The 26,485-nt window shown below is 38.0% G+C and overlaps 1 protein-coding gene across 1 annotated transcript; it reads left to right on the plus strand.

Moving 5' to 3' along the window:
* Positions 1 to 302: 302 nt before the first annotated feature.
* amy2a (amylase alpha 2A) lies at positions 303 to 25,076 on the plus strand. Its single transcript, XM_039735847.1, has 10 exons — positions 303 to 489; positions 5,308 to 5,454; positions 9,162 to 9,359; positions 10,366 to 10,596; positions 10,733 to 10,866; positions 11,123 to 11,245; positions 14,649 to 14,748; positions 19,183 to 19,304; positions 23,547 to 23,672; positions 24,831 to 25,076. Exons 1-10 carry the CDS (start codon positions 322 to 324, stop codon positions 25,018 to 25,020), a joined length of 1,539 nt encoding a protein of 512 aa, XP_039591781.1. The 5' UTR covers positions 303 to 321; the 3' UTR covers positions 25,021 to 25,076.
* The last annotated feature ends 1,409 nt before the right edge of the window (positions 25,077 to 26,485 follow it).

Consider the following 26,485-nt stretch of genomic DNA (forward strand, 5'->3'; position numbering starts at 1 on the left):
CTTTAGAATTGCCATAGGAATGCTCACGACTCTCAAAATTTCAGTTGGAAATTTCATTTTCCTTATCTTATCTTTATTATTAATTTGCACTTTTTAAACCAGTGGTTAATTATAGAAGTCCAAAGGCAATGGGAATCACATTCACCTTTGCACCTGGTGTCAATAAAGTTCAGTTAAACAACACTGACTTGTTTTATCTCTAATAGCAGCGGATGAATTTCACATGCAGTCCACACCTGCTTGAGTTCAGATTCTATGGTATAAAAAGCCATGAATCTTTTAAGCTGAGCCTTTGACAACTGTCTGTCACTTACGGTCACCATGAAGCTGCTTGTGTTCACGTGGATACTTGGGGTGTGCTGGGCTCAGTACAATCCTAACACTAAGCCGGGCACAACATCCATTGTACACTTGTTTGAGTGGCGCTGGGCTGATATTGCTGAGGAGTGTGAGCGCTTTCTAGCACCTAATGGTTTTGGTGGTGTTCAGGTACAGTATGCAGTTACAAGTACTTTAGATTGATACAAGTCTAAATGAAATCCCATTTTGTATTATGATTCTGTTAGAAGACAGTTGTAATTATTCTTTTTTTATCTTTACAATGCTATAACAAACCTAAATGTACTTGGTAAGTGAAGTGTTTTCTATAATTAGTAATTGGTTCATCATTTTTGCATTATGTACAAATACATGTTACTGTCTCTTTGTGTTGGGTAAACAGTTGTAGAAAATTACTTTATATATGTGTGTGTGTGTATATGGGTACGTGAAAGTGAATCAGTTAGGATACAATGGCTTGAATACATATAGATTCGATCTTCGATATACATGTGTCTATATATATGTATGTATGTATGTATGTATGTATGTATGTGCGTCCTCCCAAAACAGCTCTGACCCATCAAGGCATGGACTCCACAAGACATTTGAAGCTGTGCAGTAGTATCAGGCTCCAAGATGTTAACAGGAAATCTTTTAAGTCCTATAAATTATGAGGTGGGGCCTCCATAGATTGGACTTGTTTTTCCAGCACATCCCACAAATGCTCAATCAGATTCAGGGTTGGGGAATTTGGAGGCCAAGGCTACACCTTGAACTCTTTCTCGTGTTCCTCAAACCATTTCTGAACAATTCTTTACAGTTTGGCAGGGTGCATTATCCTGCTGTAAAAGGCCACTGTCATCAGGGAATATTATTGATATGAAGGTATTACATGATCTGCAACAGTCTTTAGGTATGTGGTACGTGTCAAAGCAACATTCACATGAATGCTCAGAGCCCACAGCATCACACTGCCACCGTCGACTTAACTTCTTCCCATAGTGCATCCTGCTGCCATCTCTTCCCCATGTAAATAATCCACACACAATCTGCCATCCACATGACCTAAAAGAAAACGTAATTCATCAGACCATACCACCTGCTTCCTTTGTTCCATGGTCCGGTTCTGACACTCATGTCCACTTTAATAAAAGGAGATGTGTCTGTCTGCCTCTCTGGGTGTCCATCCATTTGTTATGTTTCTGTCATTCCAAAATGCATCACAAACATTAACACTGCTTTTATGAACTCCATACCAAATGGCATATACCGGAGACATATGCATTGCAAATGTAAATGCTGAGGTCTACGTTATGTACTTAGATTTCAACCTTAGGTGGGTAGCACTTGTAGCAAATAATGTATACTGTATATGTGTGTGACCAAAAAAAAAATACAAATCAGTTTGGACAAAATGACTTGAATTCATCTAGAGTAGATTGGTTTGGAAATATATATATATTGTCATGTGTGCATGTGCTGGGTGAGCACAGGAAGTGATGTTAGTGGAGGTATAGTCATCAATCTTCTGGACTTTAGAGGGAGGAAAAGAAAAGGCATTAGCACACAGTGCCAACTCCTGGAGCAGCAGGAAACTGCCATCCCCAGAGGACTTAGGCTGTCCACTATGCTCACATGCATGACTATATATATTTATATATATACATATTTGTTTTAATTATTTGAATATATCAGTTCAGATATATGCATTAGTTGAAATATACTGCTCAAAAGAATTAAAGGAACACTTTTTAATCAGAGTATAGCATCAAGTCAATGAAACTTAGGGGATATTAATCTGGTCAGTTAAGTAGCAGAGGGGGTTGTTAATCAGTTTCAGCTGCTGTGGTGTTAATGAAATTAACAACAGATGCACTAGAGGGGCAACAATGAGATGACCCCCAAAATAGGAATGGTTTAACAAGTGGAGGCCACTGACATTTTTCCCTCCTCATCTTTTCTGATTGTTTCTTCACTAGTTTTGCATTTGGCTACAGTCAGTGTCACTACTGGTAGCATGAGGTGATACCTGGACCCTACAGAGGTTGCACAGGTAGTCCAACTTCTCCAGGATGGCACATCAATACGTGTCATTGCCAGAAGGTTTGCTGTGTCTCCCTGCACAGTCTCAAGGGCATGGAGGAGATTCTAGGAGACAAGCAGTTACTCTAGGAGAGCTGGAGAGGGCCATAGAAGGTCCATAACCCATCAGCAGGACCAGTATCTGCTCCTTTGGGCAAGGAGGAACAGGATGAGCACTGCCAGAGCCCTACAAAATGACCTCCAGCAGGCCACTGGTGTGAATGTCTCTGACCAAACAACCAGAAAGACTTCATGAGGGTGACCCAAGGGCCCCATGTCCTCTAATGGGCCCTGAGCTCACTGCCCAGCAGCATGCAGCTCGATTGGCATTCGCCATAGAATACCAGAATTGGCAGATGCACCACTGGTGCCCTGTGCTTTTACAGATGAGAGCAGGTTCACCCTGAGCACGTGACAGAAGTGAAAGGGTCTGGAGAAGCCATGGAGAACATTATGCTGCCTGTAACATCATTCAGCATGAGCAGTTTGGTGGTGGGTTAATGATTGTCTGGGGAGGCATATCCATGGAGGGTCACACAGACCGCTACAGGCTTGACAAAGGCACCTTGGCTGCCATTAGGTATCAGGATGAAATCCTTGGACCCATTGTCAGACCCTATGCTGGTACAGTGGCTCCTGGTGCATGACAATTCCTGGCCTCATGTGGTGAGAGTATGCAGGCAGTTCCTGGAGGATGAAGGAATTGATACCATTGACTGGCCACCACACTTTCCTGACCTAAATCCAATAGAACACCTCTGGGACATTATGTTTTGGTCCATCCAATGCCATCAGGTTGCACCTCAGACTGTCCAGGAGCTCAGTGATGCCCTGGTCCAGATCTGGGAGGAGATCCCCCACAACACCATCTGTCATCTCATTAGAAGCATGCAGTGATGTTGTCAGGCATGTATACAAGAACACAGGGGCCATACAAAGTGCTGCGTACAATTTTGAGTTGCTGCAATTAAATTTTGGCAAAATGGACTAGCCTGCCACATAATTTTTTCACTCTGATTTTTGGGGTGTCTTTGAATTCAGGGCTCTGTAGGTTGATCATTTTCATTTCCATCAAACGATGTGGCATCCTTTCGTTCCTAACACATTACCCAGTCTATATCAGTATAGATATCCAGGAGGATTTCTTTTTCCCATTGAGATCTGATGTGTTTTCAAAGTGTTCCTTTAATTTTTTTGAGCAGTTTATATGCATATTTATATGCAGTTTGGATATACAGTATATACTATACTACTACTATATGTATATATGTATTTTATTTATATATATATATATATATATATATATATATATATACACGAGGGATGTTCAAAAAGTTTCTGCACCTTTTTTTATCTCTGTTTATTAAGAATTTCAAAAACAAATCACATCACTTTTCTACAAAGTCACCTTAGTCACCTTCCTTTCTGATGCCTTTACCTTCCTTTCCCAGTCACATGACACTCTCATATACGACCAATTACTGCTCCTTCCACCTTCACTGTTTCCAATGAAAATATGAAAGTGAGGAAACTTTTTTTGGATATATTTAAATTTTTGTGCTACACACAAAACAGAGAAGAATTGATATTTTATAAGACTAGGGGGTTTTTCTCCTGCTTGCTTCGCTCACCTACATCCGGGCCGGTGCTATGCACTAGCCACTTTGCGGTTCTGTCGCTTGCATATGGGAATGCGGATGTACAATTTAAACAGATTGTTATTTTCATGGGAATTGTTACATATGCATAATAGAACTATTTTACATTACGAGTAAATACCCATATTAAGAAATAGTAAAATGTAATAATTTGAAAGTAAATAACATTTCATGTTCTATTAGAGTTATGTTGTACAATTTTGTTCTGTTAGGATTTGAAATTAACACATAAATACTTTTTGCACTTACACTTTTACTGTTAAACTGCAGAAAAAAACATTTTTTAGATTACATTTTTGCCAATATCGCATTGGATTTTGATTCTGTGTTTGGACTTTCATCGTGACAATGCAACATATAACTGCTTGGGAGTGAATATCATTTCTTTCTCTCTAATAAATAAAGTGACTTTTTCAAATGTTTGTCTCTGTGATTTGTTAATTGTCTTTTCAAAAGCTATTCTAACTGGAAGCTGTTAACATTTTAATATGAATGACATATCAAGATCTCTTATGGTGTCTATTGTTATCCATGGGAGATGTACCACATTACGTTTCTTGAATACATCTTTCTTTCAACAGTAATTCAGGCAATGGAAGACTGCACGGTGTAAACAGTTGTAGATATTCTTTGGTATATTGTAAGTTGATGTTTTCATTTTCCACATGATCACCATCAACTGTTTCAGTATAGTCTATTGATATGCATTTAACCAATTTGCACTGTAACCGATCACCAATTTTCGCTTTAATTCGTTTGACTTCAACATTTCTCTGTGCTAGGATTGCCTGTGTACTCATTTCTTCTGTTGATAACCGTTCGGGATGAAATTCTTCCATAAGATTTGGACATAATAAGTCTTCTTCAACTGGGAACTTAAAGTGAGGAAAACATAAAAATTTATAAGAGCTGAGAGAGCTGGAACTGTGCCTGTCAAAAGCATTCACACAAATGAGAGGTGAAAGAACTGTGTGCGTGGTTGAATATGGTTGAGAGAAGGGCGGGACTTGAAAAAATGTCATGGCTAAAGTCTCATCTCGTGGGACTTGAAATTATCTCTTTGAAAAAGTCTTGTCTCAGGATTTTCTTTTAGAATAGAGAGATGTTATTGCAGCGTGACTGCACTGTACCACCTCCTTTTGATGTGGGGAGAAAACAAAATTCTAGCTTGATCTGCGATGCATCACTCTGACACCCACGGAAATTTCCACCCTTCAAATTAACATTTTTTTCTGTCACTCTGTAGATTTCTCCTCCACAAGAAAGCATTCGTCTTACTAATCCATGGATGCCTTGGTGGCAAAGGTATCAGCCCATCAGCTACAATCTTTGCTCAAGATCTGGGACAGAAAAAGAGTTGAGGGACATGGTGACGAGATGCAACAATGTTGGGGTAAATATTTTTGCTCTTAAACAGTCAGCTTCAGTTAATGGATTTTTTTTTAGTATTTTATGTATAGTGATCACTTGTACAAAACACACCACAAATAAAACCAAACAAGTGAAAGCAAGTTAAAAATGTTTTTTCCACAAATGTATTTTTGTATAAAACACATGCATTGGCACCTCTGTGGTTAATACCAGATTTGTGACCTGCTGCTGTTCACACTTATGGAAAGATTACCGCAAAATTATCTTACTGGTGAGACCCTTAAGAATCCAGTTCTGTCCTATTTACCTTTTTAGTAATTTCCGTTTCCAAATCCTATGGTTTAAGGAGCCTATTAATCAGAAATCTGCACATCTTCCATAGCAGGGAAAATTAGATGAGGTGAAGTTCGAGTTTCTGTATTTAGCTCGCAAAACAGAACATTTCACATCATGTAAATTACCTTGAAAGGAACAAAATGATTAACTGTAAGAATGGTGCTTTCTTGAAAATGTATACTCTAAACAGGTTCAGATTCTGCAGAGCAGCTGCTTGCGCTGGAACATAAACAGTTGTAGAAAATTACTTTATATATGTGTGTGCATGTATATGGGTGCGTGAAAGTGAATCAGTTAGGATACAATGGCTTGAATACATATAGATTGTCTTTGATATACATGTGTCTATATATATATATATATATATATATATATATATATATATATATATATATATATATATATACAGTATATATGTGTGTGTGTATGTGTATATGCGTCCTCCGCGTGCTGCCAAAACAGTTCTGACCCATCAAGGCATGGACTCCACAAGACATTTGAAGCTGTGCAGTAGTATCTGGCTCCAAGATGTTAATAGGAAATCTTTTAAGTCCTATAAATTATGAGGTGGGGCCTCCATAGATTGGACTTGTTTTTCCAGCACATCCCACAAATGCTCAATCAGATTCAGGGTTGGGGAATTTGGAGGCCAAGGCTACACCTTGAACTCTTTCTCGTGTTCCTCAAACCATTTCTGAACAATTCTTTACAGTTTGGAAGGGTGCATTATTCTGCTGTAAAAGGCCACTGTCATCAGGTAATATTATTGCTATGAAGGTCTACATGATCTGCAACAGTCTTTAGGTATGTGGTATGTGTCAAAGCAACATTCACATGAATGCTCAGAGCCCACAGCATCACACTGCCACCGTCGACTTAACTTCTTCCCATAGTGCATCCTGCTGCAATCTCTTCCCTTATGTAAATAATCCACACACAATCTGCAATCCACATGACCTAAAAGAAAACGTAATTCATCAGACCATACCACCTGCTTCCTTTGTTCCGTGGTCCAGTTCTGACACTCATGTCCACTTTAATAAAATGAAATGTGTCTGTCTGCCTGTCTGGGTGTCCATCCATTTGTTATGTCTCTGTCATTCCAAAATGCATCACAAACATTAACACTGCTTTTATGAATTCCATACCAAATGGCATATACCAGAGACATATGCATTGCAAATGTAAATGCTGAGGTCTACGTTATGTACTTGGATTTCAACCTTAGGTGGGTAGCACTTGTAGCAAATAATGTATACTGCATATGTGTGTGACCAAAAAAAAATATAAATCAGTTTGGACAAAATGACTTGAATTCATCTATAGTAGATTGGCTCGGAAATATATATATATTGTCATGTGTGCATGCGCTGGGTGAGCACAGGAAGTGATGTTAGTGGAGGTATAGTCATCAATCTTCTGGACTTTAGAGGGAGGAAAAGAGAAGGCATTAGCACACAGTGCCAACTCCTGGAGCAGCAGGAAACTGCCATCCCCAGAAGACTTAGACTGTCCCCTATGCTCACATGCATGACTATATATATTTATATATATACATATTTGTTTTAATTATTTGAATATATCAGTTCAGATATATGCATTAGTTGAAATATATGCATATTTATATGCAGTTTGGATATACAGTATATACTATACTACTACTATATGTATATATGTATATATATATATATATATATATATATACATACACGAGGATGTTCAAAAGTTTCTGCACCTTTTTTAACTCTGTTTATTAAGAATTTCAAAACAAATTACATCACTTTTCTACAAAGTCACCTTAGTCACCTTCCTTTCTGATGCCTTTACCTTCCTTTCCCAGTCACATGACACTCTCAGATACGACCAATTACTGCTCCTCCCACCTTCACTGTTTCCAATGAAAATATGAAAGTGAGGAAACTTTTTGGATATATTTAAATTTTTCTGCTACACACAAAACAGAGAAGAATTGATATTTTATAAGACTAGGGGGTTTCCTGGATACTTTTGGTGTTAGTCATATTGTCCCTGCCTCCTCATGTCAGGTGAATAAAACAAAATGTTAAATTCCAGCTTGATCTGTGATGCATTATGCACTAATCACTCTGACACCCACGGAAATTTCCACCCTTCAAATTAACATTTTTTTCTGTCACTCTGTAGATTTCTCCTCCACAAGAAAGCATTCGTCTTACTAATCCATGGATGCCTTGGTGGCAAAGGTATCAGCCCATCAGCTACAATCTTTGCTCAAGATCTGGGACAGAAAAAGAGTTGAGGGACATGGTGACGAGATGCAACAATGTTGGGGTAAATATTTTTGCTCTTAAACAGTCAGCTTCAGTTAATGGATTTTTTTTTAGTATTTTATGTATAGTGATCACTTGTACAAAACACACCACAAATAAAACCAAACAAGTGAAAGCAAGTTAAAAATGTTTTTTCCACAAATGTATTTTTGTATAAAACACATGCATTGGCACCTCTGTGGTTAATACCAGATTTGTGACCTGCTGCTGTTCACACTTATGGAAAGATTACCGCAAAATTATCTTACTGGTGAGACCCTTAAGAATCCAGTTCTGTCCTATTTACCTTTTTAGTAATTTCCGTTTCCAAATCCTATGGTTTAAGGAGCCTATTAATCAGAAATCTGCACATCTTCCATAGCAGGGAAAATTAGATGAGGTGAAGTTCGAGTTTCTGTATTTAGCTCGCAAAACAGAACATTTCACATCATGTAAATTACCTTGAAAGGAACAAAATGATTAACTGTAAGAATGGTGCTTTCTTGAAAATGTATACTCTAAACAGGTTCAGATTCTGCAGAGCAGCTGCTTGCGCTGGAACATTTATTATATAAAGTGGTGCAGTGGTGGAGCAGTGGCTCTGAGGCTGGGGATCTGCACGGGCAATCAGAAGGTTTCCGGTTCAAATCCTGTAAATGCCAAAAAGGGACTCTGCTCTGTTGGGTCCTTGAGCAAGGCGCATAACCTGCAATTGCTGAGCGCTTTGAGTAGTGAGAAAAGCACTACATAAATGCAGAGAATTAATTATTAAAGTGCTTTGTGCTAATGTGAATATTGAAGAACATTCCAAAAAGAATGACTGATAAATCCCATAAGCTACAGCCTGTATTATATTATTTTAAAGATATTCAAATGTTTCCAAATCTATTCCTGTTAGTTCCATCCATCCATTATCCAACCTGCTATATCCTAACTACAGGGTCAAAGGGGTCTGCTGGAGGCAATCCCTGCCAACACAGGATGCATGGCAGGAAACAAACCCCAGGCAGGGTGCCAGCCCACCGCAGATTCCTGTTAGTTTCTTTTTTTTTTAATTTGTACTGAAACATGATGTGTTTTAGATGTTTGGACTTTTCATTTTTAGGTTCGAATTTATGTTGACGCAGTAATTAATCATATGTGTGGAGCAAGTGGAGGTGCTGGTACCCATTCTTCATGTGGGACTTACTTCAACGCTGACACCAAAGATTTCCCTTCTGTACCATACTCTGCGTGGGATTTCAATGACGGCAAATGCAGATCACCCAGTGGAGATATTGAGAACTACCATGACATCTATCAGGTCTGAATCTAGTTTATTTTGAATTAAGAGGTTCCTCCTTATTATGTTGATGTATTGTATGAATAACATGATTATAATCCATAATCTCTGACGAAGCCACCCAGCTCATCCCCATTTTCACTTTTTTCTTCTGGAGAGTGCTATGTGCTTCAGGGGCATCTTCTTCCCCCAGGCCACAAAGTCACTGAACTCCCTGTAACCTGATCCTATCTTCCTTGCACTGTGTTCTGTACTCACCTGCTGGTTTATGTGAAATTGTACTGCACATTACTTTTTTCGCTCTTATTTACTGTATTTATGTATTCTCAATACTTATTTACTTATCTTCTGCTTCTTCTTCTTCTTGTTTCAGCTGCTCCCGTTAGGGGTTGCCACAGCGGATCATCTTTTTCCATATCCTCCTGTCTTTTGCATCTTGTTCTCTTACACCCATCATCCGCATGTCCTCTCTCATCACACCGTAAACCTCCTCTTAGGCCTTCTTCTTTTCGTTTTTCCTGGCAGTTCTATCCTTAATATCCTTCTCCCAATATACCCAGCATCTCTCCTCTGCACATGTCCAAACTAACTCAATCTCACCTCTCTGACTTTGTCTCCCAACCGTCCTACATGAGCTGACCCTCTAATGTCCTCATTTCTAATCCTATTCATCCTCATCACACCAAATGCAAATCTTAGCATCTTTAACTCTGCCACCTCCAGTTCTGTCTCTTGCTTTCTGGTCAGTGCCACCGTCTCCAACCCATATAACAAAACTGGTCTCACTACCATCCTGTAGACCTTCCCTTTCGCTCTTGCTGATACCCATCTGTCACAAATTACTCCTGACACTTCTCTCCACCCATTCCACCCTGCCTGCACTCTCTGCTACTTTTATTTACAGCATTTATTTAGACATCACCCCAACTGTGGCACAAGAATTTCACTATGCTCTCACAGTGTATGTGACAATAAAGATCTCTAATCTAATCTCTAATCTAAAGAGTAATTCTACTGTTCTTGATAGGTGAGAGACTGCCGTCTGGTTAGTCTTCTTGACCTCGCTCTTGAAAAGGACTATGTGAGAGGCAGAATCGCGGAGTACATGAATTCCCTCATTGACATTGGAGTGGCAGGATTCCGAGTCGATGGTTGTAAGCACATGTGGCCTGGTGATTTGAGGGTGGTGTTTGATAAGCTGAAAAATTTGAACACAAAATGGTTCGCAGAAAACACAAGACCCTTCATTTTCCAAGAGGTGAGAGGTTCTTTGGTGGTCAGAAAATAAAATAGAATTGAACTCAGTTTCTAGTGTGATGTAATGTGAAATTTCCTTTCATTTTTGAAAGTAACAAACCTTTCTGCCTTCTATCTATGCCATGCATCTTCTTTAGGTAATTGACCTTGGTGGAGAACCTATCACAGCTAGGGATTACTTTGGACTTGGCCGTGTTACCGAATTTAAGAACAGTGCAAAATTAGGCACAGTCTTCCGCAAATGGGATAATGAAAAAATGGCTTATTTAAAGTAAATGGAGGTTTTATTTTTTAAATATTAAATGAAAATGATGAGTTGCTGTCCTTTTTTTTGTTTCTTTGTTCCTTTAAAATTTTGCAGATGTATTCCTCATACAAAATATTTCTGAAATAGTGAACTTAGTTATTCAAAAATACTTCTGTAAATTATTTTACTTTTTCTTCTCTCAGCTTGATATGGCTGATTTTCAAAACAGTATGTTATATATTTTATATATTCCTTTATTTTTTATTCTTATTCTTTTAAGAAATTGGGGAGAAGGTTGGAGTTTAATGCCCAGTGACAAAGCAGTAGTGTTTATAGACAATCATGACAATCAAAGAGGGCATGGACCTGGAGGAGCTTCAGTGCTCACTTTCTGGGATTCAAGGTAAGGCATCTAAACTCACTAGCATGATACTTTTTGTTACTACTAAAGCATGTGAGTATCTAACACAATAAAATTGCTAAATGGTCTGAAAAGCAAACCAGACAACAAAATAAATGGTCCAAATTCTAAACGTGTATACCTGCTTTCAACAATATTGGGCCATTGTGGAGTCATAATAACAGGTATAATAGACAGGCCATATATTACTTAATAATTAACAATTATAATTGGGTAATAATGATAATTATTAATATTAGATGGGTTTGTAACAATGGATAACCAAGATTTTGCTTCCTGAACACTTTAGTGTGTATCTTATGGATTTTAGCCTGCTGGAAATCCTTTTAAATGTTCCTATCATGTACTTCTTTATTGCAATCATCCATTTTTATGATTTTCTCTCATAATATAACTATATATACTGCACAACAAATACAACATGAATATCTGTGGTGATCTACAAGTAGAGGCACAGCTGCCAGGAATGCAGCTTGGATATTGCAAGTACTACGAATGGGACAGCCATGCTAAGGGGCCTCATTACATTAATAAAAAAAACTGGCTGCTCCATAAGCTTTTGGTTCTAAGACTGAAAAGGGTGGCACATAAAATAATTGTTGACCCAACAAAGATATTTTTGCTGCATCTTATAATAGTTGGACTGATTTAAAATTTTTTGAAAGTGATGAACAAAGAATGTGAATTATTTCAATATCTGAGACAGGTGTCTCTATGAATAACTGATTGCAAAATTAAGGAAGTAATTTTTGTTGGTCTACAAATCAATGACATCAATGTTAGTCTGGCCAGAGAAAATCTTGTGGAAGGATGTTGTTGAGAATGTTGTTGGCAACCAACAAGCACCAAAATCCATCCAGTTGGTTGACAACATGCTTCAAGCACGTGCAATGTGCCAGTAAAGATTCATTTTCTGCAGTCACACTAGGACTTCTTTCCTGCTAATCTTGGAGCAGTCAGTGATGAACATGGTAAAAACTTTCACCAGCACATTGCAATGATGGAAAAAGAGTATCAGTTCAAGTGGAATCAATCAATGCTGCCTGAATATTGTTGGACACTGCAATGAGCAGCAACACATGCAGAGTATGAACAACAATCAGCAGCAAGACATTTCAATTCAATTGCACTAATGCAATGTGTCAGCATCATTAAGCGATTAAACACTTTAAATTCAAAAAACTGAATTTTGTGTTTCTCCAAATTACTACGTGACACCGTCGATTTTAAATTTTGTGAAATTTCAGCTTGAAGCTGTCTATTATAATCATGAAAAGTTTTTCATGAAGGAAAACCTTTGAATAAATTTGTCCAATGTAATCGAGCAGTTTGGCCTGTCATTTAGGATTGTGACTCTCTGAATGTCTTTCCGACAATGACTTCCACACCAGTTTTCAGAAAAGACCTAACTGTTCTGTGCTTGGTTTCTACTATGTGTTAGAGAAGAGGATGTTATGGACACGTCTTTGTATAAATTAGGATAAGGAATGGAACTTTAAAACATTGTATGCTGAGTGCTAGGTGGTTGGGATGATAATTACCTCTTTTAAATCTAAAGTCATTGTCTTCTACCAGCAAAAAAGCAGATTTTTACCAATAGGTCATGGGTAAGCAGTAATCTCGAGTAGCTTGGGGCCCTGTTTACCAGTGAGAGTTAAGATGAACATGAGATTGACAAACAAATTAGTACCAGTAGCAGTTTTTTTGGAAATTGTGCCAGACCATGGTGGTGAAGCGGGAGTTAAGTCTTTAAAAAATGTTTTCATTTATTAGTCTGCCTTCACCCATATTCTCACCTATTGTCGCAGGCTTAGAGAAGTTACCTTAAAGTAGGCCTTAGACATACAGGCAAATTTTGGAGAACTACTGTTTCTCCAGCTCATTAGGAACCAGTAGAAGTGATTTGATCATTGGAGTTTTGGGAGCTGTACAGGCATGGCCTGCTTCGAAAAGACTTGGGTCCAAAACCAAAACAATTCTCATCAGGAAAATCAGAATACAAATGATTAATATACTATAGTTTCCACCCAACTCTTTCCTAACTGCTAATATGGAATTTTTCAGGGAAGTATGATGAACATTTACTAACCATTGTGGTTTGTCATTTTGGAAGTTGGATGAAGGAATGAATGAACATAATAAACCAATCCAATTTCCATATTCTTTGCTGGTGGCAGGAAAATAGGCTAGAGCACGGGTGTCAAACTCCAGGCCTGGAGGGCCGCAGTGGGTCCTGGTTTTCTTTTTAACCCTTTTCCTAATCAGTGTCCAGTTTTCACTGCTAATTAACTTCTTTTCCCTCTATTTTAATAGCCCTGTTTTTAAGGATTAAGTCTTATGAATTGATTCTTTTCTTCATTAAATGACAGCCAAACAGAAATGAGACATGAAACGAGCCAACAGATGAAGAGCTAAATTGGGGCTTCAAACTCCAACCAGTTCCTTAATGAGAAGCCGATTCCTGCTGTTAATTAAACCCCTTATTCAATTCCATGGTTTGTTGCTGCTCTCATTCTGCCACAGCAGACATTTCCAAAGCTGTTGATATTCTGTTTTTTCCTAAGAACTCCTAAAATGTTTTGGTAACCTGAGGGATCAACCTTACTGAGACCTTCATCTTTATTTTCAGATTTTGTTTGGTGGGTACAGGTGAGCTGGTCATGTCTTGCTTGTTTTATGTCTCATTACTGTCCGGCTGCTAATTAAGGAAAAAAAACAACTAAGGGGCCTGAGTCAAGCTAATTAAAGTTAAGGCTATAGAAGTTAATTAGCATCAAAAACTGATCACTAATTAAGAAGATGGTTAGAATGAAAACCTGCAGACACTGCGGCCCTCCAGGAGTGGAGTTCAGCACCCCTGAGCTAGAGCAACAAAGAACATTGCTTGGAGTTGACTGTCCACCAATCCATCCAACCATTTTCTTAACTTGTTTAATCCAGTAAAGCGTGCATATTCCAGCAGCACTGGATGTAAAGCAGTGTTCAACCTTGATACCTTCATGCACACATTTAACAAATTTAAAGTCTCTCATACCAGCGTAAGTTGGAGATATCTATTTACATGACCATTCATGGGATGTGAAATGAAGCTGGAGTACAACAAGATGAGGAGGATTTACAAACCCCATGCAGACAATGGCTGAGTTAGAAACTGAACATGGAGTTCAGGCTACTTTGAGGGCTTACAGAATATCAAATTCATATATATGAAAACCGACAGCTACTTTGTCTATATAGATCTAACATTGTCCAAGCTTTTTATTTTTTCCTGAATCATTTGTGGCTCTTTCATAAATTGGCAAAACTGGGTACAACACTTTTAATGTCTTTTATTATACCTTTTAACTTCCCTATATAATAAATGCTACATTCTAAATTTTCCTAGGTTATACAAAATGGCAACAGGTTTCATGTTAGCACACCCATATGGAGTCACCCGTGTGATGTCAAGTTTCCGATGGCCCAGGAATATTGTCAATGGAAAGGTAATGTTACCACATTAGTGTGTTTATGTAATAATTACCATCTATTATCTTTAGATCAAGCATCTAATTTTCATTACCACTGTTCTTGGGTACTTCCATGGTGCCCCCAGGCCAGTGGTAAGATATAATGCCTGCAATGTGTTACCCAGATGTCATGGTACTTTGTCATGCTCAGTACTGTTTCATGGAAGGCACCTAGCTGACATCCTGACTTGGTACCCAAATCATCTCAAGTATTTCTTTTTGATACCTCATGGCTCTGAATTCTTGATCTCTTTATCCTGTCACTAAGAGAACAGATAATTGTGCTCTTGGTCTCATTCTTTCTGTCATTGTACAAATATCGAACATATTTCACAATACGTACATGGATGAACTCTTTACTTGTCAGTTTATAGTACTAGGGTGTTGTACCGTGTTAGCCATTATGAATGTAGAGAAAAGCCAAGCAAAATGACACCTTTTATTGGCTAACTAAAAAAGATTACAATATGCAAAGTTTGAGAAAACTCAGGCCCCTTTCTTCAGGCAAGATGTGATCTCTTGTCAGTTTAGGAACTTACTTCCAGCTTCTCAGTGCTAAATCATGATCCTCTCTACTTCATTTGCAAATAAAAAGATATTTATATTCCACCTCCTTTGTGGGCAGATACTTCTTCAACCAGGAGGCCACTGTTTTTCCTTAGAAGAGCTTGTCTTTTGATCTAGAGTTGATGATTTCCATCTCAGCCACAGTACACCTGCCTGTGCACCTTTCCAATTAGCACTACAGGTCGCACAGGTAAGGCCAAATGTGGATATTCTTCATCCTAAGGGCAGCCGCCCCCTATGCAGCTTTGAATCGGAGAGCACATCAAATTTAAAGTTGCTTGATCATGTTGAATATAGGATGTTAATTTATAAAACAGAAAATTTCAGGGCTTGATAAGTTACATGACTTGCTCATGACTTTTGAATATAGTTTCACATTTCCAAAGTACAGCAAGTTAATCACATTTTGACAGTCAATTAATGTGCTGTATGACAGCACCACTGGCTGTACAAATGCTTTCCAGCTGCTGTGTCGGCCCACCTTTTTCCTTTTTCCATTCAGTTGTGATACACCAAACATCAGGCAGCCTCTCTGCTGCTTGCATAGACTAAAGCAGTGTTTCTCAACCCGTGGGTCACGACTCAAATGTTGGTCACTGGATGCCTTAGATGATCATCCCATATCAGCCATTGCTTTAAAGTTTTATGTGGCCACTGATTTCAGATTTCAGTCCTCCACCAGTCAAAGAGACATTTTGTTCCTGCATATTGGAGAGTCAAAATGACTGACATAAGTCCATTTATGAGTAGACAACAACCTGTTATACACCACATGCTTCTTTAAGAAAGCAAGAGAACATTTTTAAGTTCCCCAAAAGCCCTGTAGCATCACCCACTCTAAACGTTTCCAATTCTGTATCAGTCTCACCAGATTAATCCCAAAATCCTGAATCAAAAAAGGAATTTTAAAAGAAGTTTCAACCCAAATTTTCTGAGGTACAATATATATTTATTTTTATCATGAAGTGTGGCAAGCAATTGTTGTAGTGCATATCCGCAGTGTAGTAGGACCAAATTAATGCATAAAGCCTTCCAAACTGTAAACATGTTTGGAAACAAACCTTGTAACTTACAGAAGTAAATTGTTTGACCTTTTTAAATGAGAAAATGTAAATTTTGAGCCTTCCAAAAACCATTCTAGTATGTTTGTACAACAAGCTAGTAGGCACTTGGAGTATTGATTCATTGAAGATGGAATTAACGAATACAAGAAAGCGCACACTGCAGGGCAGCTCATCCTGGCTTCTGCAATAAATATGCAGACTGGTATTGTAGATAAGTCAGTTTCCAGCAAACTAAAACATCTTCCTCTCTGCAATCTCTTCACTCATTCTTGATGTTGATAATCTTTTGAAAATCAGACAAGCTCAAGTTACCCATTAAAAACGACAAATGGGCACTAAATTTGATTCAGTGTTAAACACTCATGTGTCAAGTTATTTTTGGATGAATAGCTTGCATATCTATAATGTACACAGTATTTAAGTGTTGTATATGTATTTACTGTTGTTATCCTCCTTAGCATTAAGACCTGAATATCACTCAGGCTGTGAAAGCACTGTTAGTCCCAAGTGTCACTCAGGCAACTGTATAGACGCGTCTTGTGTAAGCGTTAGAGTCGAGGATTACTCGAACTGTAAAAGTGCCAACAGCGTTAGCCTCGAGCATTACTCAGGCAACAGTATAGACATGTCCTACATAAGCATCAGGCCTGAGTGTTACCTGTTTAACGGTGTGTACTCGTCTTCTCCTAGCCTCATAATGGCCTCTCATAAGAAACGTATTTCAGCAGTATCAAGTGTTGCATGCTCCTGACAGTGATACGAGCAGTGATGACAAAGTGAATCTGTCTTCAGGCAGTGGAATTGAAACTGACAGTGAAACTGAAAGTGATTCTAATGAATTCGAAAGTGATGCTAGCGTTTGGGTTTCTATTGAGTGTTCTTCAACTAAATCAGCACTACCTAGTTTGATTTTTGTGGAGCTGCCAGGAATAAAAGTGAACGTTGACAACCAAGATCCACTTACTTACTTGAAGTTATTTCTTGATGATGACCTAATCGAAAGAATTGTTGTTGAGTCGAACCGTTATGCTGAACAGTGTTGGGTAAATGACCATAAACCAAAGTAGTTTTCCCTTTCAAAGATATACCACACAAAAGACATATTTTGACAGTTTAGTATTAGCATTATTATGATTATTATCTATCCATCCATTTTCCAACCGCTGAATCCGAACACAGGGGTCTGCTGGAGCCAATCCCAGCCAACACAGGGCACAAGGAAGGAACCAGTCCTGGGCAGGACACACAAAAACACAATTTAGAATCGCCAATCCACCTAACCTGCATGTCTTTGGACTGTGGGAGGGAACCGGAGTGCCCGGAGGAAACCCACGCAGACACGGGGAGAACATGCAAACTCCACGCTTGGAGGACCCGGGAAGCGAACCCAGGTCTCCTTACTGCGAGGCAGCAGCACTACTACTGCGCCACCGTGCCGCCCTGATTATTATTCATTTCATATTTTTTTTCCATCATTATTATTATTTGTATCATTATTATACTTTTTTACACTTCTGGCTTTGTACTTTTAGTGTTTTGCACATTTCACAGTAGAAAAATGAGATTTAATAAAAATGTCATTTTTCAATTAAAAAAAAAAAGCAACACTTTTTACATGTTTTTTGGAGAAAAAATGTAACACTAAAGAGGTTAATATGTGCCATTCAGGGGAAAATGTTAGCTAGTTTACATTAACATTCCTACTAATAAATTGTCATCACTGAACACAAATGAAAAAAAACTAGTCACAAGGCCAAAAAGGTTGATAACCACTGGTCTACAACACCCTTTGTTCTTCTTTCCTTTTGGTCACATTGTATGCATTGTACATACAGCAGAGTGCTAAATCATACCCACAGGAGCCCACCCCTACTACTTAAGATAAAATTAGACTTCAAGGAAAATTGTAGGCTCAGTCATTGGAGATGTCACATTACCTAACTGGAAGTGAAAGCTATGACTGAAAATCACTGGAAAAGTTGTGTAAACCTTAAATTGAACCTTTTTGTCTTGTTCACACAATGTCAAAAATGAAAACACATCATTACAGCCCACAGACAAAATGACTGAGTGGCATGAAACTGTCATCCTGGGGCCCTGTTCTCTTTGTCACTTTCACAAAACAATAAAAAAAATCTTCTATATTTGATTATAAGCCTACTCCAGGCCTACATAACACATTTAGGTTTGGCAACCTTCTGTAGTCCATCAAATTATCTTCTCAAAGACAAAGAGCCAGCTCTGTGATCCACTGTCAACACTAAATCCCATTCTACATTTTCAGAGATTCATTTCCGGTGTTGTAGCTCAAACTTTCTGCAGCCTCATCAATATCCATCCAAGAACAAACAACTGGTTAGTTATTGCATGGCCATGATGGACTCTGTGCTTTCTCTCCTGAATCTGAAGTTAGACTCTTCACCAGAATTTCTGATGGGCTTTCAGGAGAGGTCTAAGAGTGTGATTCATCAGTAAAACCTTGTGATTGTCCTTAAAATTTTAGGAATGAATGAAACAAAAATATTCAATCTAAAACAAGAATAAACATACAATAAGTGCATTGTAAGATTTTTAGAGAAATTATATGGAATAACTGTCACTTTTTACTTACAACATTACAGATTGTGTATCATTTCTACCTTTTTTTTTCCTTCCAAGCTATGACTTTATACAGAAATGTTACCTTTCCTTCCTGAATGACATGTTTATAGGCCATTGTAGAATATTGTATAAGAAACTGCTTAACCGAATGCCTGATTTTAAATTCTCTGTCACTTAGGATGAAAATGACTGGGTAGGACCACCATCCTACAGTGACGGAAGCACAAAGCCTGTTCCCATTAATCCTGACAGCACTTGTGGAGATGGCTGGGTCTGTGAGCACAGATGGCGTCAAATCAAGTTAGCAATTCTGTTTTTGTCTCAGCCTTCAGTTATTTGCACAGCATGCCAGAAATCTCTTTTGTCTGGAATTGTTTATTTTATATCTGGATTTCTGATCTGATGGATAAAGTCTAATGGAGTTAAAAGAGGCAAGGATGAAGGTCTAACCTGTAATTTTTAATTTTCCTTTTGACAGTTACTTTTTGAAGTACACTCTCAATAGTATGCCTGTTTAAAAGAAAGTAAAAAAAAAAACACTTTTATTATTCCAATATTCTTTAGACAGTGCCTCTTACAGCTCATTGATGAAAATCACATCTTTTTAAATTGTGTGTCCTATTAGTGTTATCCTACACCAGTGGTCTTCACAGTTAGACTATGAGATGGAGAGCAGCACTGACCAAAGCAACATAAATGACAGAATGTGTCATGTTTTGTTTTTTCCACACAATATTCGACTCTAAAGTGCAATGTAACATACTTCAATAGTGTCTGCATGGTAACATTGATATAGGCCTGTCTTAATTGTAGCTGTGTTTACCCAAAATTATCAAAGTTCTGCAGCTTTAGTTTGCTTCTTGGGACTTTGGCAATAGCTTGACACGTCGAAATGATTCCACAGACAAAATATCTTTGTTTTTAAAAGCATTAGTAAAATTTCAAAGTACAACAGTTCACACAAAAATAGAGAAAAATTGATACAGCAAAGAAAAGAAAAGTTCTTGTTTAAGAAAAGTTCTGTTTAAAGCTTATATATCTTTTCATTCTTTAAGTTTGCTCATACAGTTGAACCATTTCTACACGGTCAGAAAACTGTATGCCTGTCTCAATTACATACTGCAAATGGAGCTTTCAACCCATGCTATCTATGGGACTATTCCAAACACACTGACATAATTAACACACTGTATTGCAGATATAGCTAAGAAGGTTCTATCTCATGTTAACTTACAGGGGGTAAAAGGCTATTCCATAATCTATAGCAGGGGTTGTGAACTCCAGTCCTGGAGGACCACCGTGGCTACAGGTTTTCATTCGAACCCTTTTCTTAATGAATGTCACGTTTTTGCTGCTAATTAACGTCTTTTAAACTAATTTGAATTGACTTGCTCCTGAAGACTCAGACCCCCTAATTCAGGGGTATCCAACTCCAGTCCTGGAGAGCTACTGTGGCTGCAGTTTTTCATTCTAACCCATGCCATGCAAACCATGGCATTAAAGAACGGGTTTAATTAACAACAAGAATTGTCACCTCATTAAACAGCTGGTTGGAGTGACATTGATTGGAGTTTGAGGCCCTCACTTAGTTGGTCTTCTGTTGGCTCACTCACTTCACATTTCATTTCTGTTTGCGTGCCATTTAAGGAAAGAAATGAAGCAATTCAGAGGAATGATGAAGAGATTCAGGGGAACAAATCTTGAAAAAGCAATTCAATTAAAATGAATTCACAAGAAGTTAATCAGCAGAACAAACAGGGCATACATTAAAAAAGGGTTAGAATAGAAACCTGCAGCCACGGTGGTCCTCCAGGACTGGAGTTGGTGACCCCCTGATCTATAGCTATGAAAGAAAATCATATTCTGTTCAAATTAAGTAAACACTAATATGAGTTTAACTTAAAGCATTAACTTTCTAAGATTAGCTCTTACATTAATAATGACTAATATTGATCAGCAAAATTTGCATTTGCTGTGGTAGCCAGTGACCTTGTCCTGAATATTTTCCTGGAATTTGCCGTGTGGGGTGCATAGATCAACATTATTTATTCCTGTGGCCCACTATGCTATGCAAGGCCAACGTGACATCACAAAGCTATAGCAGTCATGCACAGAACTCTTATATATGAGTATGGTACTCATACTCCACCTCTCATTTTAAGTTGCTGCCCATTTTGTTTCATGCCGGTGTGATGTCACTACCTGATCTTTTCTACAAATGGATTTGCACCCTTCATGCACATTAAAAAAAACCAAAAAACTTGCCAATATTTCATTTGAGGGGTACATTAGCTGACCATAATGGGAATATTATGAGTACGGCCCTCAAATACGTAACATTGATCCCTGTGTGCTCACTCGCTCCCTGCTGCGCCACATGGCTAATTTTGTATGCCGGTTGAACTAATGAGTAATTAGCCATGCACCGCAGCCACAAGTCAAAACAAGCCTTAAAGGAGTCCTACTACTCATGAGACCCTGTGAAATAATAATTACTATTTACAATGCCTTTCTGTCTTCTTGATGGAAGATGGAAGTACATAACATCTGCAGAGTGAAATCAGTAACAAAAAAAGACATTCAGCTTTGCCTGTAGCCGCAGTTTCAAGCAATGGAAGGAGCCAATCCCACGGCACCACTTTGTGGCCATGAAGATCTGAACTCTTTGAGCACAATGATATATATTTTTACTGGTTTGTGCCCATTTGTTGCAAGTTGTTTGTGGTTGTCATTTTGTCTGAACTTTTATTGTTTGAGGCTTGGTGGCACAGTGGTTAGCAGTGTTACCACACAGGTCAAGTCACATTTTTGGCCACGATTATCAATCCAGCATAGTTTGCAGGTACTTCTCTAGCTTTCAGGAACACTTGAAAAACCATTTCACCATTATAATCTACCCAAAACTTGTTTAGTGCATCTTTCCCCATTGACTTCAATGCACTTCACAGTGTACAGTGAAATTCCAGAACATTTTAGATCTCAGGGTGATGTGAACACTGTAGGGTTCACTCATCAAAAATAATGACATGAGTAGAAGAATGTATTCATCTGCTTGATGGTTGTAACATTATATTTGAAGTCGGTTTTGGAAGTTCTTTTTAGTCAGTTAAGAGGTGTCCAACAATGTTCTTATCACATTAATTGTTAACAATGGGGTGTCACATACTGTATATTCTGACAAAAAGTACATCATTCATTGCACACACTGACTCATGTTAGGAAAGCCTGTCTTACAGCTTGCACTCCAGGAGTGTTGAATACCTGTTGCAAATTCAGCTTTCAGCTTTTTACTTTTATGCAGCTTAATAATTTCAATTTTCAAAGGGGCACACTGAGCAGGGCAGAGAGGGGATGTGGGGTGTGTGTTTCTCTATCCCTTGGGTTATAAGATGCAGTGCATTTAGGTGGCAAATCTATCCATTCATCCATTACCCAACCCACTATATACTAACTACAGGGTCACGGGGGTCTGCTGGAGCCAATCCCAGCCTACACAGGGTGCAAGGCAGTAAACAAACACTGCAGGGCACACACACCAAGCACACATTAGGGACAATTTAGAATCGCCAATGCACCTAACCTGCATGTCTTTGGACTGTGGGAGGAAACCCACGCAGACATGGGGAGAACATGCAAACTCCACGCAAGAAAGACCCGGGAAGCGAACCTGGGTCTCCTAACCGTGAGGCAGCAGCGCTACCCACTGCGAGGTGGCATATGATTTCAGTCAAATACCAATCTGACAATCAAGTCTGGATTGTCCAAATCTGGCTCATCTTCCTCATCTTCCCAGCAGAGTTAATGTGTGTTTCTGTGAGGATGCTAAGAATGAATTCAAATACTCAGCCCGCAAGACAACTATCCCACTTTATTGTAAATCGGTCATTATTTATAAAGTATGCACTGTGGACTAAGACCATGTGGGACTTAATCTGCAAAGTATAAATCGATAGTTAAGAGTCAAGCCATTGATATTTTGCTCACCTATAAAGAAAATTAATGCTGTTAATCTTTTTAATTTGAGGGTTCAAATAATATGATGGGACCCAAAAAGATTAATAATTACCATCATTACCACTACAATACATAGACAAATAACTACGGCCATATAATAAAAAAACAGTACATATTTTCATTTCAATTTTGTTTCTCATATGAATACTACTAAAAAGCAAAAGTGGAAAACAAAAATCACATTGTTAATTAAAACAATAATTATCATTCAAAACAGGGAACAGATTCCTGACATCTGTTACTGTTGGTGTAAATACTTAATTCAGTAAAGCTAAGAGAAATAAATGCTTCTTTATAAGGAGTGCAGTGCGAGGGTGTGATGATTTTTAAAGGAATAGTATTTATGGACACCAAACTTAATCACTTGAGCCAGGGTGCCAGTTAAGTGTGGTTCACCACATCGGGCAGAATATTATCTGAAGCTGCCAGGGAGACACATTGACCTGACACCTTTATCCTTACCGTATTTATCCGACTTTCATCAAAGTCATTAATAAGTTGTGTGTATTTCTTTTAATTATTTTCTAGAAACATGGTTATTTTCCGAAATGTAGTGAATGGTGAGAATTTTTCATACTGGTGGGACAATGGAAATAACCAAGTAGCATTTGGCCGTGGTAACAAAGGATTCATCGTATTCAACAATGATGACTGGTACGTAAAGTAAAAAAGAAGAAAAAAAAGTAATAAGTAACATTTTTGGTGACCTCTGCCAAAGGATTTTTATTTTGTTTCTAAGCTTTAATGTTGTCGCCATCTAAGTCCAGCATTCTTTATCTAAAGGTTTCACCCTGCTGGATATAAATACCAACTTGAGAATAACAATTTGATTGCAAGTTTTTTTATTTTCTTGTAACCGTTCTTCTTTTCTTCTACTCTTTTCATCTCAAGGTGAAGGAGATTGCAGGCTTAGTTGCATTTGATTATTTTCAGCAATAAATCAAACCCCTCATGGTGTCATTTTGCATTTCCACCTGACACCAGGGAACCTATTTCTGAACGTCTATGTTGTAAGCACAAGTCTTTGATTGCTTTAACATATTGGGATTTTCCACAGGACAAAAGGTCTGCAATCTTGGACCAAAAAAAAGAGAGATAAAAATCCTTCATTCAGTCAGAATCACATCACCTTGCTGTAAATTAACCAACCAAAGAGAATTGTTTTTATGCAGCAATAAATGTGCAATAATAATAATTATAATAGGCTCTGCTGCTTCTTTATTTACATTTAGTTCCATGTGAATTTTATTTTAGAGCTAACATGACTTATTAGAAAACACTTAACTCAATAGAGACAATCAATGAGACAATTTCTTGATATGCTTGAAAACTATTTTAAAGAGAACATCAAGCTCTGCTATCAACAGTATTTTATAAGAAATACTTTTGCTTCACCACATTTTAGAAAATCTATATAATACAGTAAAACCAACAACCTGAGGCAAAATGAAATAAAGATTAGAAAGCTATAAACTAAATCAATGGCAGCACATAAACACTGTTACATCTATCTATCTATCTATCTATCTATCTATCTATCTATCTATCTATCTATCTATCTATCTATCTATCTATCTATCTATCTATCTATCTATCTAATATAATGTTTTTCACATTATAAATGAATGAAGAGAGGACATTTTTTATGCAGCTATGCTACATTGCATATATTTTAATGAAAAGAGAAAGCAGTTTATTTTATTAAAATACACGTAACCTTTTCAAATATACTGTTGTAGTGAAAATAATCCCTCTGGTGTGCACATCCTGGAAATGCAAATCCAATTTATTCAATGCTCATTGTGTGCGCAGGAACATGGATGTCATACTACTGACTGGCCTCCCAGCAGGAACCTATTGTGATGTCATCTCTGGACAAAAAGAAGGAGGTCGCTGTACTGGCTTACAGATTACTGTGCAGGGAGACGGAAGAGCACATTTTCAGATTAGCAATATGGCTGAAGATCCCTTTATTGCAATTCATGTTAATGCAAAACTATAAATTTTTTGTTGTGAAACTATTCAAATAAACAAAATGCTTATGTAGCATGGATGTGGTACAGTTTTCTTTGTTTTCTTCTGATTTAACGAGGCACCATTGTTGGCATGAGTGTAATTTAAGTGGATCTACACCTTCACTTATTTATATTCACAAAGTATTCATTCTTACAGTGGGGGAAATAAGAATTTGACCCCCTACTGAACTTGTACGTTTGCTCACTTACAAAGAAATGAACAGTCTCTAATTTTTATGGTAGTTTCATTTTAATGGAGAGTGAAAGAATATCAACCAAAAATTCAGAAAAAAACGCATTACATAAAAGTTATAAATTGATTTGCATGTCATTTAGAGAAATAAGTATTCAATCCCCTACAACCCAGCAAACTTAAGAGGGGCCTGTACATGTGCCTTCTTGAGCATGGGGACATTGCGGGTGCTGCAAGATTTCAATCCATTACGGCATAGTGTGTTACCAATGGTGTTCTTGGCGACTGTGGTGGTCCCAACTGCTTTCAGATCATTAACAAGCTCCTCCCATGTAGTTTTGGGCTGATCCCACTCCTTTCTCATGATCATCCTCACCCAATGAGTCAAGATCTTGGATGGAGCTCCAGACCAAGGGCGATTGGTAGTCATTTTATATTTCTTCTCTTTCTGAATAATCGCACCAACAGTTGTCACCTTCTCATCAAGCTTCTTGCTGATGGTCTTGGAGCCCATTCCAGCCTTGTGCAGGTCTACATTCTTGACCCTGATGTCCTTTGACAGCTCTTTGGTCTTTAGTTCAAATGGATGAAATGAATTCTGTGGACAGGTGTGCTTCATAAAACATAAGTTGCGATCAGGAGTATCTGTAATTGACTGATCAATTGATTGACTGTAATCTGTGTGCCACAAGGGCACAGAGCCAAACAGTGGGAGCCAGAATTCTGGCTGGCTGGTTGTAGGGAATCAAATACTTATTTCCCCCACTGTAATTCAATTTACCATCACATCTTGATTCAGATCTGCAGAGTCGAGTAGTTACTTGGTGCTGCTATTAATAAGCATATTCTGACATATTCTGTGAAACTTAAATATGTTTAAGTTTCCAAACACTTGTAATTCACAGAGACAGGAGACAATGTTTCAACCTCTGAATCATTCGGATCTTTAATTTTTGATAAAGGTGTCCTGACAGATTGAATCTTAATAAAAATCAATATTCCTTTCCTTAATTATTTATCCTAGTGTCCCTTACTCAAGAGTAATACTGGGAGACCATATGTGTGCCAAAACCACAACTCCTCAATAGTTTCATTTTGGGCAGCACAAATGGAGCTGAGGCTACAAAGTGCCAAAATGCTTGATGATCAAAGTCCCAAGCAGACTTGCTGTCTGTTTTAGTGACGCCTTCGATATGCAATGGACTAACAAAAAGGACAAAAGATGGCCTACAGTCAGGGTGCTGATATACAGTAAAGTG

The sequence above is a fragment of the Polypterus senegalus genome, chromosome 14 (genome assembly GCF_016835505.1).
Source record: "Polypterus senegalus isolate Bchr_013 chromosome 14, ASM1683550v1, whole genome shotgun sequence".
NCBI lineage: Eukaryota > Metazoa > Chordata > Cladistia > Polypteriformes > Polypteridae > Polypterus > Polypterus senegalus.